General features: G+C 43.5%; 2 protein-coding genes across 3 annotated transcripts in view; one reads left to right on the forward strand and one right to left on the reverse strand.

Annotated features, from left to right (window-relative positions):
- Positions 1-889: 889 nt before the first annotated feature.
- On the forward strand, positions 890-1,228 carry prr15la (proline rich 15 like a). The gene has a single exon (XM_057015427.1). The coding sequence runs from the start codon at positions 890-892 to the stop codon at positions 1,226-1,228; it is 339 nt and encodes a 112-aa protein (XP_056871407.1).
- A 1,921-nt stretch (positions 1,229-3,149) lies between these two features.
- igf2bp1 (insulin-like growth factor 2 mRNA binding protein 1) overlaps positions 3,150-16,575 on the reverse strand; it is a 40,696-nt gene continuing 27,270 nt past the window's right edge. The window contains exons 4-15 of one of the 2 annotated variants that reach the window (XM_057015035.1): positions 16,254-16,305; positions 15,624-15,687; positions 14,788-15,081; positions 14,274-14,408; positions 13,941-14,063; positions 13,611-13,746; positions 13,377-13,496; positions 10,723-10,839; positions 10,398-10,472; positions 9,947-10,078; positions 9,725-9,838; positions 3,150-9,331 (exon numbers count right to left, since the gene is read on the reverse strand). In XM_057015035.1, coding sequence (XP_056871015.1) covers positions 9,188-9,331; positions 9,725-9,838; positions 9,947-10,078; positions 10,398-10,472; positions 10,723-10,839; positions 13,377-13,496; positions 13,611-13,746; positions 13,941-14,063; positions 14,274-14,408; positions 14,788-15,081; positions 15,624-15,687; positions 16,254-16,305 — 1,506 coding nt within the window. In that variant the 3' untranslated portion in view covers positions 3,150-9,187. The remainder of the gene's footprint in view (positions 9,332-9,724; positions 9,839-9,946; positions 10,079-10,397; positions 10,473-10,722; positions 10,840-13,376; positions 13,497-13,610; positions 13,747-13,940; positions 14,064-14,273; positions 14,409-14,787; positions 15,082-15,623; positions 15,688-16,253; positions 16,306-16,575) is intronic. The other variant, XM_057015036.1, reaches the window with a different exon arrangement.

Below are 16,575 nucleotides of genomic sequence, written 5' to 3' on the forward strand. Positions count from 1 at the left end.
GGAATTTTTACCATTTTGCAAACTGACCAAGGAGTAAATACTGTTGTTAAAGCCAAACGACGATATTAAAACCTTAATTCACCGTGGATTTTTTTCTGCATTCACACACACACACGTGCACGCACACGCTCGATACTGGCCTTTATGGGATGCGCATGAAAGCAGACAGTGACCAGTTCTCCCAGTGGAACGTGTCTTGATGAATCAGAGAAGAAACAATTGTGGATATGTTTGTGTTTGCTCAGCTGCTGTAAAGACCTGCCCCGGGGTCACACGCCACGTTAGCCGGGGCAGAAGAGCGACGCCGCACCTTCTGAAATGAAACAGTTCATCAAAGAGAAAGTTGATGTTCGCTGGCCTTGTTTGAGCCCTTCGTGAGCTGGTAATTAAGCTGCTCAAACACCACTTTATTGCTTTGTGATCATTTCTATTGAGATAATACTTCTCTCAGACCCTAATCCCTCTACCTTATTCCCTATTCCCTCTTCCCTAGCCCCTAGCCTGATTCTAACCTTAAAAGCAAGTTTTATTCCTCAAACAAGCCCTTTAGAGATATGAGGACCAAAGAATCTCAGATGCAAAAATGCTCTAAAATAGATAACATGTACAAGAACACACACACACACACACACACACACACACACACACACACACACACAGGTGAAAACAAGCTGACACACATGGTAACCCAATCATGTGCATCTACAGCATCTGGGAACTGTAGGATTACACTGAAATATTTATCAGTGTCCAGGTGACCTCACACACACACACACACACACACACACACACACACACACACACACACACAATTTAAAAGGTATTGGATTGAAGCTAGCAGAAGTTTCAGTAATCTCCCTCTTTCTCTGTCCTCAGCCCTCTCGCCATCATGGCTGAACCCTCCCCCAGCTGGTGGAAGTTGACTTTCCTGAGGAGAAAAAAGTCCCAGGCCAGGGTTCTATATGAACTGCCCTCAGAGTTTCTGAGCAACGGCTCCTCTGCCGTCCCTCCCCCTGCGACAGCAGCCCACCCCGAGGCCGAGGCGCACGACCCTCAGCTGGAAGCCCGCCTCGAAAGGATCGTGGACAAGACAACAGCCAGAGAGGGACGCCACGTCAAGGTATCTCACTCGGGGAGGTTTAAGGAGAAGAAGAAAGCACGAGCCATGCTAACAGATAAGCCAGAGATGTTTGAAGGTGACCCCAGAAGGGCTGAGAACCAGAAATGAGCCGTGTGTCTCAGGCTGGAAACATATGAAATCAGGGAAAAGCCATCAATCAAAACACAAGAATGGCTCATTAGAGTCTGAAATGTGACCAGTTTACAGTTTCCCTGTTTGCTCCTGCTTCATCCACCGTAGCGTCTGAATACACGTGGACAAGCCTCCGTGTCCACCCAGCAGCACAGGGCAGACGTGCAAACATGCTCAAGAGGAAATAAAAAATAAAAGATCACAAAAGTCTGTAGCTTGGAAGTGATAAATCATGTTGGTGTCGTTTATAACAAATCAACAACCTTCACACAAGAAGTTTTATACACTTTGGTTTACAGAATACTGTTTTCAATCATTTTTTAGTTATTTATTTGTGATTTTAACCCTGGGCCTCTGCTTCTTCCTGTGAAACAATTGCAATATAAGATCAAATCAAAGCAAATCAATCTTTATTTATATAGCGTCTTTTACAATCAAAATAGTTTCAAGGTGCTTTCCAGAATCCCAGGGCCTGACCCCAGACAAGCAACAGTGGCAAGGAAAAACTCCCCTTTAACAGGAAGAGGAGAGGAGAGGAGAGGAGAGGAGAGGAGAGGAGAGGAGAGGAGAGGAGAGGAAGAGGAAGAGGAAGAGGAAGAGGAAGAGGGAGAGGGAGAGGAGAGGAGAGGAGAGGAGAGGAGAGGAGAGGAGAGGAGAAGGAGAAGGAGAGGGACAGAGCACAGAAACACACACAAAAATACACTATACAACGGGTCGGAGGGGCCGGAGGTCATCATGAAGATGAGATGAGAGATGAAGATGAGAAAAAGAACTATCCAGCTATCCATCATTCCTTCCTTTGGAAAAGAGTTTTTATTGCACCTTTAACAGCAAACTAGCAGGAATGACTAAAGAAAAAAATCTGACATACTGAAGCAAAGGCATTTTGATCAGCGATTATTTGAAATTTTTAATTTAATTCACCACCCCATGTGGAACATTTTATCATTGATGCCACCAGCTAATGCTTACAGGAAAATGATTAATCTTGTTTGGATAAAGGCTGTATTGACATATTTTAGATGCATAGAGGACATTTACCAAACAGCCATCATTTACATGACGTTGCCAAAGGATAGAGAAATAAAGACCCATCATACATTGCATACATGCATTCTGATATTTCTTTTAAGTATTGGTTGGTATGTGTACATTTTAGATGCCTCCTACATAGCAATTCAAGCTGCAGTTTAGCTGATATATTTAATCTCTCATATTTGTTATGCTTGACATGTCAAAACTACAGAACTGATGTATATTTGTGTGTAATAAACAGGGTATGTAAATAAATATCGTATGTAGTTTGTTCTTGTGGTTATATTTTGACTGATTTATACCATGATTTGCACCCTTCACAAGTGCATCACGATTAATGACTTCGTTAACAGTAATATGAAATTGCTGCAGTTTTACACCACAAGAGGGCGACAGACTTCAGTCCGGCGATTCTCTCTGACGCGACGCTGCCGCCTAGTGGACACAGCTGGCACAGCCCTGCATTCTATTGATGTGACCTCTGATATTTGTTGTTTGTTCCTATTCCACCTACTCATTCGAAATAGTTCATAGAAATTTCGATTCAGTTACACAATGCTGAGTTCAATTAGGCCTTTTTAGCTGTAAATTTTCATGAATTCTCATTTTTATGAAAATCATTTCCAACTGAAATAGTGAGCTCAAATAAAAAAATATTAGTCAATAAGCTCAGCATAATTAAAAACAAAACACGGTGTATACACATGCACACAGTGCTTTTACAGTTAAATAAAAGTTATAAACATAACAGACTTCAGGTGAACTCCTCACAATGGAGATAAAATAAACTACTATAGCTGTGAGCACCATCAGGAAATTCTCAAATGTGACATGAACACAAAGACCACTTGGAGCCAACAGAGTCCGTTTTCTCATCTTTTAATAACACATTCATATCTATGCTCTGTTTTGTTTACAAGGAGTTCAAAACAAGTGTTGATGAAGACTAAAGGAATCAGGCAGGCAGAGGATGAAAGTCCATATACTGTAAAGACCATGGGCGCCACCTGGTGGAAGGAGGAAGCCTTCTCATGCTTTCATCAACCAACTCTGCCAGAATCTGTTTTTTTTTCCCAGGCTGACCCACATCTGACGGCTTTCAGCCCGCTCAGAGCAGCAGAGCAGAACCCCTCTCCTTCCATCCAGCAACGCAGTCAGCTAAAAACAGGTCCTTTATGATTTTTATTTTTAAACGACTCATTAGAAGTGAAAAACAGATCATCGATCACTGTAGAAGGTCCTCGAAGGGCGCTCTAACTCATGTAGTCTTTCATAGAGAAAAAAAAAAGCTAAATGCACCCAAACACAAGAGATACAATCTGCTGTCATAAAAAGAAAGAAAAAAAAAACAGAATTCAAACCAAAATAAAAGCAAGTATAATTTGAAATCAAATATGCAAGAAAGAAGATGCAAATTGGATACAGAATCTCATTTATGTTGGGTTTTTCATAAGAAAATTAAGCTCAGATGTGAGTTTTGTCTCCCTCTCATGATTATTTAATGTCATAATATCTTGAAAAATAACTAAAATGGAGAAAGAGAAGAAAATCATCTTTGGAAGAAGTAAAACTTGTTTCCTTTAATTAGACTATTCACTACAGTATATGGAGCTGACACTACCCAGTTATTTATTTACCTATATTTATTTCGAGCATTTTTTTAAAATTTTTGAGTCCTTTTTCAAAGAAAAAAAAAAACCATCTATTTTTTTCTGCAAGAGGTAGATCAACAAAAGATTTAAATGGTAAAAAGGTGTCGTGCCCCTTGATTCAAAAGGTGAAATCACACGGAGGGGCGTGAAGCAGCGCGGGTGATGTCACGGGGACAGTTTTAACATTTAGAGGTGTTACGCACCGGATCAGACCAGCGCCAAACGCCTCGTCCAACCTGCTCCAGCTGCTCACGCCACCTCACACCACAATGTGTCCGTTTTGGAATTTTTTGTCTTTTTCTTTTTAGATTTACCTACGTCTTTTTACAGTTCCATCTCAAACTGGTGAGGTAAAATTTGAATAACCAAAGAATAAATTAAAGTTGAAGAGTGGGGAAAAAGAAGAAGTATTGTGAGTATAAGAATACAATGTTTGTCCAACTGTTTTTCAGGTCAATGAAAGTAAAAGAAACAATCTTCTGGCTGAGTTTGCTTAAGTTTTGAGGTAGCGTTCCTAGTTAAGTGTTACGAGGTTTGTGTGTTTTGTCGCAGCATGGTGTCCTTCTGCCGGGTCTCGTCTCAGAATTATCAAAACCAAGGGGGGAAGGGGGAGCAATAATTGAAGGTCTAATGACTAAATTGTACTGCCACGTAAAACTCTGAATAATCCAACTTCCAGTCATCAAATAAGGACAACACCAGTGAGGTTATATCCATTTCCATTAGTGCTAATGCATCGTTTAGTGGCTAAAGTTCTAGATGCAATGTTGTTTGAATGAAAACACAGTTTAACACAAGCGCGGCCGTGTGGGAAACGTAAAGGTTCATCACTGACAACTTAATTCAGAGGCATTTCAGTGCCTCTAAATCGCCGCTTTTAGTCTTCAATTTCAAAGTATTGTTCAGTCTCCACAGCAGGAAGAAGCAGCAGTGCTCCTTCTACCAGACCGACATCCGTATTTACCCACACAATCCAGCATGATTCGTGTAACTACAGTCAAAGAAACAGGTACAAAGTTTGCACAGAAGTAAAAGAAAGTTGGATAAAACGTACACTAGTATCGTCCTTTCGTTATTGGAACTTTTTTTTTGTTTTTTTAACACGGCGTGGCACCTCACACTGCCAAACTCTTCCCTCGATCAGATCAACGTCAATACGTCACCTAAGTTGCATAACAAAAGGACAGGGGGGGGGTCGCACTTTTGTCTCCAGATATTAGCCAGATCCATTGCAAACTGGAGGAAAAAGAAATTTTTTTTTGACTGTTTTCTGTCCTAGTCAGGATGCATCAAAGCAGAAGGAGTAGACACGGTGCGGCCATAAAATGTATTTTTTGTACTGTACATATAAACACAAGATGATCGCTCAGTTCTGAGATGAAATAAATATCATTTCAATGTATAATGATCACCAAATACTACTGAAGACCTCTTCTATGTGTTGGGATTCTTGTATCAAAGTGGCTATACTACGTTGCATCCTGAATGGAGCCCTGTGTGTTTGGCACAGTTACCGTCACGAGCTACACGTTAGTAGGTTGTCGCTTTTAGAAGCGCTTCTGTTAAGTTGTGCAGTCAACAAACGAACAAAAGCTTAGCCAATTCTGCTAGTTTCGAAAGAGTCAAAAACGATCGTATGAAAGATAAACGTGAGTAAAGTAAGAAAAATTGAGGTCTTGAACAGAAGCGAGCGAAACAAACACAATGGAGACCAGCGCAAGAGAGGGCGAGGGACTCTTACGTTCCTGCCCGCTCCGAAAATGAAATGAGTTTTTTTTCACCCCCGTAAAAAAGGAAACGAAAGCATTTCATTCTTCCCCTGGAGTACAGATGGAAAAAAAATGAACAAGGAGAAGACGGGACAGAACTTCATCCTGTCCTCCCCTCTCCTCCTGCCTCCCCTCTGCTTCCTCCCTCTTTTTTTCCTAAAGAACATAAGGTGTTAAAGGAGTTTCTCAGTCCTTTTTCTATGACGTCGTTCACACATTTCAATTAGTGCAACAGAACGTCCCCAGATGTCACGTCCAAATCAAGCTTGCTGTATTGTCGAAACTAAAAGAATCAAAATAAAAAGAAATGAAACATAACCAATCCAAATGGCTGCAAGCTGAATAACGAATCCTAAATAATGTGTCTTGGTGGTTGTGAACAGAGCTCTATGGTTTGTTAGAGAGGCCCAAACCTGACACGGGACGTGCCAAGTGGACCCCTTCGGGACAAAAATGGAAGCACAGACATGATACACTTCTCTGTGATGGTGAGCTGGTGGGTTTTGCTGATGGAGACTGGCGGTGGATGTTGCCAAGTGCAGGTAAGATATTAAGAAGATTGTGTTTTCTGGCAGTGTCCTTCAGTGACAATCTTTCCTGCCTACACAGCGTTTTTCCCAATGTGATTTTCTAAAAACTTTTTTTTTTCTCCAAAAATACAAAAGTGTCATGTGAACATCTTATGTACAGATTTTTCTTTCCTCAGATCACCCAGCTGCGTCAATGTTTTCAAACTCTCTTGCTTTCCTTTACTGCTCCCATTTTTTTTCCTGAAAAGTTCTTAGATGTCTGCCTCCTTGCTCAGTCGGAGCGGAGACAGAGGGCCATAGGTTCTTGTCCTACTTTTTTTCTGCTTTTTTTTCTCTAAAGTTTCACCAAACCACACCCGCTGACAGAAAATAACATTTAAAACCAGTGAACTCACGCGCACACACACACACCCGCACACACACACCCGCAGGCACGCACACGCGTTAACTGTTTTCACACACCAAACAAACGTGTGGCCAACAGGGAGCAAGCATCTGAGGCGTCGCGGTCAGTGCACAGGTAATAAATATTCACATTCAGAGAAGTCGCAGCGAGTTCAGGCTTGCCCACGTAAGTTGTAACTTTGAATGCGTCTCCACGAATGGCTACTAATGCGCTCAACACCACTGTTCCCCCTGACTTCTACATTCCAGGATCGGTAACAAACGAAACCCTCGAATGAACACTTATAGCCCTCGCAGTATGTTTGGCGCTTTGTTATGATGTCATTACCACAAAAAAAAAGGCAGGAGAGGTCCTGCAGTGCACAAGGTGGGCTGGTAGCCACGGGACTGCCCAGTCACAGTGACGAATTACAACCTGAGGAGGAGATTGTCTGCACGGAGAGTAAAGAATCATTCAGAGATCACCCCCTCTGATGAGCTCCGGTGGCATGTTAGGTCACCGTGAGCACTTTAGGACCTTCAAGAGGTTGATACCGCTCCCTATTGGCCATTTCCATTTAGGTCTACAGCTCCTCCAGTCACACATCAGGAAGACAGAGAGCAGGTTTCCTCACTAAAGGCAAAATGGCACCATTTCCTCCTCTGCACCAACAATTTAACCCACCCTGCTTCGGGGTGGACACAGCCCCCTAATCATCCTGAGCTCATTCAACCATCCTTACACACAAAAAAACAGAAAAAAATAACCAAAGCAACAAGACAATAACTAAAAAAAAAAGAAAAAAAAAAAGAAAAAAATACTTTTCTTTAAAAAAATAAAAAATATTCAGGACTATCAGCTCTTCTTTTTTTATATAAAACACCAGCAAGCAAAAAAAGTTAGGAATACTGAGGTAACTTTACCCTGAGGTAGGTTTTTTTCGTTTTCATTTCTTTCTCTAATCTGTTTAATCTTGGCAGGAGCGTCCAGGCATAGACCACGCTCCTCATTATAATATGCGGGCGGGGTCTGGAGGCTCCGCCCACCGGCCTTTGGCAGAATGGGAGAGAGAACCAAGAAAAGCCTCTGCCCACCAGGCTGAGAATTCCCTCTCTGGGTGCAAAGCAAGGAGCTTTGGAAGACTTTTTGGTTCCTTGGCTGGCTCAAGGCCAGTTTTAAATATCTAGCATCTAAGCATTAATGGCCATTGTTTGGAGCCATGATGCCTTGACAGGAGCATGAGGCTGCGTCCTCAAGTAACCAGCTCTGCAGTAATGCAATGAGCAGAAAACTCAGACACACCTTGTCCGTCTGTCACTGCAGGACTGATTCATATTCCTGACTCACTGCCTTCAGTACATTCACCTGAGGGGCCGGGCTAACTCACATATCATATATATAATATATATAAAATATGCCATTTAAGGGGCAGGTCGCTAACCAACTAGCATAGCTGCTGGTTGCTTCTAAATAGCTGTTATGAGCTAAGCCACTGCAATAGAACTGCAGCGCCTGCTGCGACCACCGCTCCCTTTACTGTCTCTTTGCTGCGCCTTGCCGCCACATGATAAAACACGGAAAAGGGAGCTGTGCCTCCCCAGACCCATGCCTAGCTGTGGGCTACATTATGCTGCATGTCATAAACAAGGGTCTAGAAATTAACAGAAGTTCCCCTTTATAAAAAGGCAAGGCTGCCAGGCACAGCAGTTGCTAACATTTACATGAAGATTATATATTTACAACCTCATATTTTCTCTCTTTTTAATGTCTCCAGATCTCAGAGAGGTCTTTAAAAGAGCAGTGTTAGCATCTACGGCCCCTCTTCCTGACACATCGGGTTGGAAGGGAAAGAGTTGGGTGAGGTCGATGCCAAACCCATGACCTCCCCATCATGTGCCACTGCAGAGGTTTACTTGCTCTCTCTCCCATCTCTGCCTCACTGCATTCCATCAATAATAGCTCTGAATAAAACATTTCTATACATATATCTCTATGTTTGTTTGTTTTTTTTAAACCACCCTTAAAATATAGGACTGAGAGCAGATGGCTGGAGAGGTGTGTTGAGGGCGACAGAGGCGAAGAGAGTCGCACTAGTGTGTTACGTGGTGATCGGGGTAAACAACAGCGCAAAGGCTCCATCCTTACAAAGGTCAAACCGTCAGACATGCCGTTTAAACCCATCTCAGCAAGCATCTGGAAAAGCTGTCAAGGCACACTAGGAGGAGGCTGCAACTCCCTCTCTCCATCCCTCCTTTCCTTCATCCCTCCATCCTCAGTCTTTCTTCTGACCTGGCATCTGGTTTCTGTCCTCACATCTGTTATCTTATTCCTCTTTTAGATTCATTTCAGCTTTTGATTTTAGTCATCTTTCCCCCCTCTAAATGCCAATCTTTCTCTCTGGCAACCGGGCATAATCCCTCCCTCTTTATGTCTCTCCCTGTCTATCGCTGGGTCCGTGTGTCGCTCTCCTGTCCGTCCATCTGTCTGTCCGTCTTTTCGTCCGTGCACGCGTCGGTCTGAGTCTGTCCGTCAGTTGGGGGGGTGGGAAGCAGGTCTGGAGGGCCTCACTTCCTGCGTGGTTGTTGGTTCACTGCTTGTGTGGAGTTGTCCATCTCTGTGAAGCCCTGCGGGGTTGAGCAGGAGCCCGCACCCATTTTCTGTGGCTGCTTGAACTGCATCAGGATGTCCCGGATCTTCCTCTGAGCACACTGGAGGAAGAAATCCGGTGGTGAATGAAATTATGTTGACAGAAGAATATTTCAAAATGTGGCCAATAATTCTGTACAGCAGGAAAAAAAACACATTTAGGCAAATTCATTCAATATCCATCAGTTCCATGAAAGTTCATCTGATGACTGGCACCACAAACAGCCATTATCAAAGACTTGCTCACGTTACATCTTGGAAGGTACAGATGACCTCATTTGTTCAAAATATAGAGCATTTTCTGCCGTCTTGACAACATTATCTTTATACACTAAAATAAAATGATTTTACTCATTTATGTAAAACACTGCATGTCTAAAACTAGAGGGGGTGAAAACAATGAGTTTAATAATCCATATTATTCAGTTTTCATATACAGAGGAAAGGGCCAGTACCTGGCTGGCATAGAAATGTCCGTTGATCTTAACGATGACCTGGTCGTTTTCATCAGGCGTCTGCTCCCTGGGGACCACGACCTCGGCTGCCGTCAGATTCTGCAGCTCATTGACCTACAAACACCAATCGTTATTTTAGGAAAACCCGATAAACATGCCGACCACAACGTGCCAGGTTTTGGAGCAATGTGAGTGGATTCCTGAAGGGGTCAGTTTGCTTACAGTCTTGCCTCCCTTGCCAATGACCCTTCCTGCTGCGGCGGCGGCCATCTTGATGTGGGTCTCCAGTTTCACCTCTTCCTTTGGTCCAAAGAAATTCTCTTCCTTCAGTTTGCCGTAGATTCGGCCCTGAGCCTTCAGGAGTTCAACAATGTAAAACGCAGTTTGGGTCAATAGTTTGCAAAGATTAAAGATGTAAGGCTGTCAAAATCAACACATTAATCCCGACCTGACACATTTGTAGGGTGATTAATACCGTCAAGGCTTTCTAAAGGTTTTCCAAGTTACTTCTCTATCTGGGTAACATATTTTTCTGTTCGAGTAAAACAAGTTAAGCATCTATATCACAAGTATTGGTCATATTTTAAAAACAGAAAAACAATTGATTGGGAGGATTTAATGCTTTTACAGCCCAACATATATTCCATTTATTTGATGGTATGAGAGTCTTTACCTTAAACTGAGCCTCAGGTGGCCCTGTCACAATTACCATCCTCATTTTTGAGTCTGGTGATTCAGCTGGAGCAATCTGACAGAAAATAAACACATACCGTAATTAACCTTTAAGCCTCTCACATTAAACTACCAATAGCACTTCCTGTAGTTGTACTAAGTTTTTAGCGATCTGACATTCACCAAATATTGACTCTACATTATAATTAATGACATATAGCCATGAGTAGATTTAGCAGCTTCACATGTATAAAGACACGTTGGTCAGATTTAATTAAAAAGAAAATGTAAATTATGTGCAGCAGGTCTAGTTATAAAGTACAGACCTTGATGGAGGCCCCGGCGAAGCGGCTCAGCTGTTTGATGTGCTGTCCTTTCTTACCAATTATGGCTCCCACGGCCTGGGCTGGGATGTAAACATGGACCGTTTCGATCTCTGGGGTCTGGACACACGCATACGGCAAACAATTTACTTCATATACAGTCAAGAAAATTATTGTGATGTAAATGTCTGCATTTGATGTTATCCACAACACAAAGTGAGTTGGATTGGACAAGGTTCTCCAAAATTACTTTCTTTTCTCCCAACAACTGGCTAAAACGGCTTTAAATATTGCTCGTTACAGACTATTGATCAATTATGCCTAAACAGAAAACTCATCTTTGTTATGAACGCTTTGCAAATGTCTGCCGCGTCTGTCCACAGACAAATGTGGGGAAACTCTTGAATCATGCAGTGGGTCAAGCAAACACTCCCCGTCTGTTCTGACAAAATCGGCCGACAGAGACTCTCGAACCTCTACAGCTCTTCATTTGAAAGACGTGTTTTCTTCATTGTAATCTAAACACAACAGGGTTTTTGTTCAATTTGATCCTTCACAACAATTTAGCATTGGCTAGCATAGGGGGAGACCAGAGACAGAAGACCACATTGCGTGTCCCAATGATCCTAGGAGCTCCGTTGTCTGGGCCTATATGCCCCTGGTAGGGCCACCCATGGCAAACAGGTCCTAGGTGAGGGATCAGCCAAAGCGTAGCCCAGGACCCCCTAATGAAGATAAATAACATTGGTCTCAAGTTTCCCTTGCCTGGATGCGGGTCACCGGGGACCCTCCTGGAACCAGGCCTGGGGGTGGGGCATATTGGCGAGCGCCTGGTGGCCGGACCTCTGCCCATGGAGTCCGGCCAGGCACAGACGAAGAGGCAACATGGGACCCCCTTCCTGTGGGCTCACCACCTGCAGGAGGGGCCAAGGGGGTCGGGTGCATTGTGTTTAGGGTAGCAGCCGGAGGCAGGGACCTTGGCGGTCTGATCCCCGGCTGCACAAACTGGCTCTAGGGACATGGAATGTCACCTCTCTGGTGGGAAAGGAGCCTGAGTTGGTGCGCGAGGTTGAGAAGTTCCGACTAGATATAGTTGGCCTCACCTCGACGCACGGCAAGGGCTCTGGAACCAGTCTTCCCCAGAGGGGTTGGACTCTCTACCACTCTGGAGTTGCCAATGGTGAGAGGCGACGGGCAGGGGTGGCGATTCTGGTTGCTCCCCAGCTCAGTGCCTGTGTATTGGAGTTTACCCCGGTGGATGAGAGGGTAGCCTCCCTTTGCCTTCGGGTGGGGGGACGGATCCTGACTGTTGTTTGTGCCTATGGCCCAAACAGCAGTTCAGCTATCCACCCTTTTTGGAGTCCTTAGAGGGAGTGCTGGAGAGTGCCCCTTCTGGGGGCTCCCTCGTCCTCCTGGGTGACTTCAATGCTCACGTTGGCAGCGACAGTGTGACCTGGAGAGGTGTGATTGGGAAGAACGGCCCCCCTGATCTGAACCCGAGTGGTGTTTTGTTATTGGACTTCTGAGCTCGTCTCAGATTGTCCATAACGAACACCTTGTTCAGCATAAAGGCGTCCACATGTGCACTTGGCACCAGGACGCCTTAGGCCGCAGATCGATGATCGACTTTGTGGTTGTGTCATCGGATTTGCAGCCGCATGTTCTGGGCACACGGGTGAAGAGAGGGGCGGAGCTGTCAACTGATCACCACCTGGTGGTGAGTTGGCTCCGATGGTGAGGAAGGATGCCGGACAGACCCGGCCGACCCAAACGTGTTGTGAAGGTCTGCTGGGAACGCCTGGCAGAGTCTCCCATCAGAAGGAGCTCAAATACCTCGGGGTCTTGTTCATGAATGAGGGAAGAATGGAGCAGGAGATCGACAGGCGGACCTTAGTGGTGAAGAGAGAGCTGAGCCGAAAGGCAAAGCTCTCAATTTACCAGTCGATCTTCGTTCCTACCCTCACCTATGGTCATGAGCTTTGGGTAATGACCGAAAGAACAAAATCACGGGTACAAGCGGCCGAAATGAGCTTCCTCCGTAGGGTGGCTGGGCTCTCCCTTAGAGATAGGGTGAGAAGCTCTGCCATCCGGGAGGAGCTCGGAGTAGAGTCGCTGCTCCTCCGCGTTGAGAGGAGCCAGATGGGGTGGCTTGGCATCTAGTCAGGATGCCCCCTGGACGCCTCCCTGGTGAGGTGTTCAGGGCATGTCCCTCCGGTAGGAGACCCCCGGGAAGACCCAGGACACGTTGGAGAGACTATGTCTCTCGACTGGTCTGGGAACGCCTGGGGATCCCTCCGGATGAGCTGGAAGAAGTAGCTGGGGAGAGGGAAGTCTGGGCTTCTCTTTCAGGCTGCTGCCCCCGACCTGACCCCGGATAAGCGGTAGAGGATGGATGGATGTAAAAATGTCTGGCAGCATTGTTTCGTTTTGCACGTATACGTAAATTACATAAATCAACGCTTCCAACATGAGTGCACATCTTCCACGACACATTCAGCAGCACCATCGCCAGCCCGCAGAAGTGCAGATAAGTACACCTTCCAACAGCCATACTCAGACAAAAACAAAACAAAATGACTACAGTCGGGCCTATAAACCAAAGAACACATGGAACCGTGAGCAAACTGTATTGTATTGTTGCGTCCCTAAATTCTTACCCCAAATCCATACGGGGTAGCAGCGCATGAGTTTCCTGGCAGAGGTGGAGGCATGCTGGAGGTGGGTGGGAACAGTCCCAGAGCACCCAAGTTAAGTCCAGGGATCAAATGTGCTTGCTGCTACACAAAAGACAACTACATGTTAGAGATGATTCAATACTTGGTGCACGTTATTATAACATTCCAATAGAATCACATACTATTTGTACTCTTCAGACATTTGTGCAGGCTTACATTCATGGCAGCGATGTCATTCTCATAGGCTTCTCTGACTTTCTTCATGACCTCCACTTCAGCCTGACAACAGCCATCAACGGCTCCTTTGACGGTGATAGTTCTCTCTTGGTTGTACAGTGACAGGTCCTGAAGACTGTACACACAGGAGCAAGAAGAGTGTTAAAGGAGGAAAGTAAGCCATTTCAAAAAGAAAAACGGGTTTCATAAATACGCTGATGCAAGAAAATAATGCAGTCAATGTTTTATAGCCACAAACAGTCCCTTATCAACAGCATTCCCTTCTGACTTATTCTTAGGGATGTAAATCGAACCATGTGAATGTCTTACGATGAGATGGTGATCTTGGTGTTGGTGTCCTGTTCTATTTTTTTTAAGTTGCGTCCCTCTTTCCCAATCAGGCGTCCAACAAAGTTGTTGTGGGCCAGAATCTTCAGAGGAACCTCATCAGCACTGCAAACAGAAACGCTCAGCTTATCTTAATAGAAAGAATAGCAAACTTACCTAATTCTCCTCTAAACAAGGGAAATTTTCAGTTTACAAATGGATACTTTAGGTAAATGTTACCATATTGATGTTAAAGTAAAAAAAAAAGATATTTACAACCTTAAAAGACCTGAACTTAATATATTATTTAGTTTTTTTTCCAGGAGGCAAACCTACGTCTTGGTATCTTTAGCTTCCTGGTTCATAATATCCAGGATCATCCTGCAAGCAGCGGAGCAGCCTTCGGGGCTCGAGTGGATGCTGATCGGCTTTTCAGCAGCACCTGCATTCTCTTTGCGGTGAATGTCGATCCTGCAGCAAAAAACAATACAAACCAAATAAGTTACTGAACTCAGTAGTTTTAAAGTTGAGGACATTAAGAACAGAAATGTGTCTATTTGTGCATAGAACAGAATAGAAGAGAGCCAAGATGGAGGCGTAATGATCTATGATGATATATTTGTATAGCTGCAAAAACTGCCAAAATAATGTCCATCTTTTGCTAAATTTTCTAGATTTCCAACACCCAGTCAAGGTAAGTTTTCCTGAAGAGTGTTTCTACATTTGTTACCAGTACAATGTTACTTCTGGTTCAATTTCCGGACAGTCTAAAAGCAAACTGTTTCAATAATTCAAAACAATCTATGCCCATTGGCAGCCGTTAACATGCACAGATGACAAGAGTACCCACTTGCTTCCAGTTTGCTTGGTTATGTTGCGGATAGTGGCTCCCTCCTTGCCAATGATGGCTCCAACGTACTGTGTTAGTACCAGCAGCCTCAAAGGGAGGTCAGCATGTGGAGGTTTAGAAGGCATCCCCGAGTTAGGGGACACGCCTCGGGGCCCACCTCGAGGGCCATAACCGGGGCGCCGGCCGTATTCAGGTCCACGCTGGCCATCATCCAGCTCGGAGTTCTCGTCTGGGATGTAGGACACATGTAAAGCGTTGTTCTCAAACTGGTAGCCATTTAACTTCTGGATGGCTCTGGTGGTGGGAATAGGACATTGGTGGTTACTGCAGCGGCCATGTGATTCATATGACAATTTAAATAGCAATTGAAGTGGTACGTTTCCCCCAGCTACAGCCACAATCTCAATTACCAGCATCAAAACTGATCTACTAGTTCTCTGAAAGGTGATTCAAATTCACAAATATAATAGAACTATGAAAATAATTGTAGCTAAATTCAATGAATGAATGTGTTCCTAAAAATTCCAAGTATATAAAAAAAAAAAAATCTGCTATCTGGTTTATTAAGTTGAAATTCCAGTTGCCACCAGTAGATGTCAGGATAGGAGCGTATATAAACATACGGTCAACGACTCAGTCAGCAATTATACTGTATATTGCTCCTCGTCTTCAGTAGAGATTCTACCTTTTATTTACCGGTGCTCATAGCATTTTAGAAATTCTGTGGATGATATATTTTTTCCTCAATTTTATCCTAAAACAAATCTAAATGAAAACAAAGACAGAAACTTGTATTCCAAACTAGGATTTTAAAAGAGAAATGATGGTAAACTTACTGTTTAGCGTGGTCTCGAGATGCGTAGGTGACGTTGACTACAGCAGTCTCACTCTCTGTATTCACTGAAAGAGGAAGAAGGAAATCTTGATATTCTTTTTAATGTAACTGTTGCTTTTTTATGTAGGAGCCTTTGAAAATAATATTTAACAGCTGCTGGTTTGACTCCATTTTGATGCATTAAGTTATAGATTTAGTTAAAACTATTGCAGTTTCTGCATAAATATGGAGTAAATCATTGTCAAGTCTTAGATGAACATCATCACAAATGTGATGATGTTCATCTAAGACTTTGAAGGACTGAGGGGCCATGACTTTGAGGGGGGGTGGTAAATTATTTCTCTTATGTAATATGGTAAATGTAAAACTATATTAGAAGTAATCGGAAGGATTAAAGTTTAATGGTTGCACTGATTAGTCAATCTCTAAATGAAGTCAGCTTTTCTGGCACCATGCCTGAACACAAATTTGATTGACTCTAAAGAGAACATACACAACTTTCACTGCATACGGCTCAAAATGATCACGATTCTTTTACAATCACTTCTCAAAACCAAATGTTAACTGATCAAAAATTTGAATTTTAATACTGGCAAGTGTTTTAAATCCATAATTTTTTTAAAAGCCTCACCTTGCTCACAGTTTTCAACAGTTCCACACTGAGCCAAAAGTCCATCGAGTACCTTTGAAGGGAAGAACATCATCAGCTTATGCATTAAAGCTGCAATTTAAAGAAAAAAAGGTGTACAAAATACATGACAAATAATTTCTTTATGTGGAATTTGGTCATTTGGAGTTTAATATATCATATATTATATTATATACTTCAATGTTGCTCCACATCATTTGACACTCAGTCCTATTCAGCGATTTACTCAGTCTCTGAACACTGTGAGGTGAATCTGCAGCAGTATGAAGCAGCTTCTTCAGACTCTCCAGAACACACAGCGCCA

Source organism: Takifugu flavidus, chromosome 18 (genome assembly GCF_003711565.1).
Source record: "Takifugu flavidus isolate HTHZ2018 chromosome 18, ASM371156v2, whole genome shotgun sequence".
Classification (NCBI taxonomy): domain Eukaryota; kingdom Metazoa; phylum Chordata; class Actinopteri; order Tetraodontiformes; family Tetraodontidae; genus Takifugu; species Takifugu flavidus.

Excerpts from the sequence above, each read along its gene's own strand:
- prr15la (XM_057015427.1), top strand. The coding sequence starts at position 890 with ATGGCTGAACCCTCCCCCAGCTGGTGGAAGTTGACTTTCCTGAGGAGA.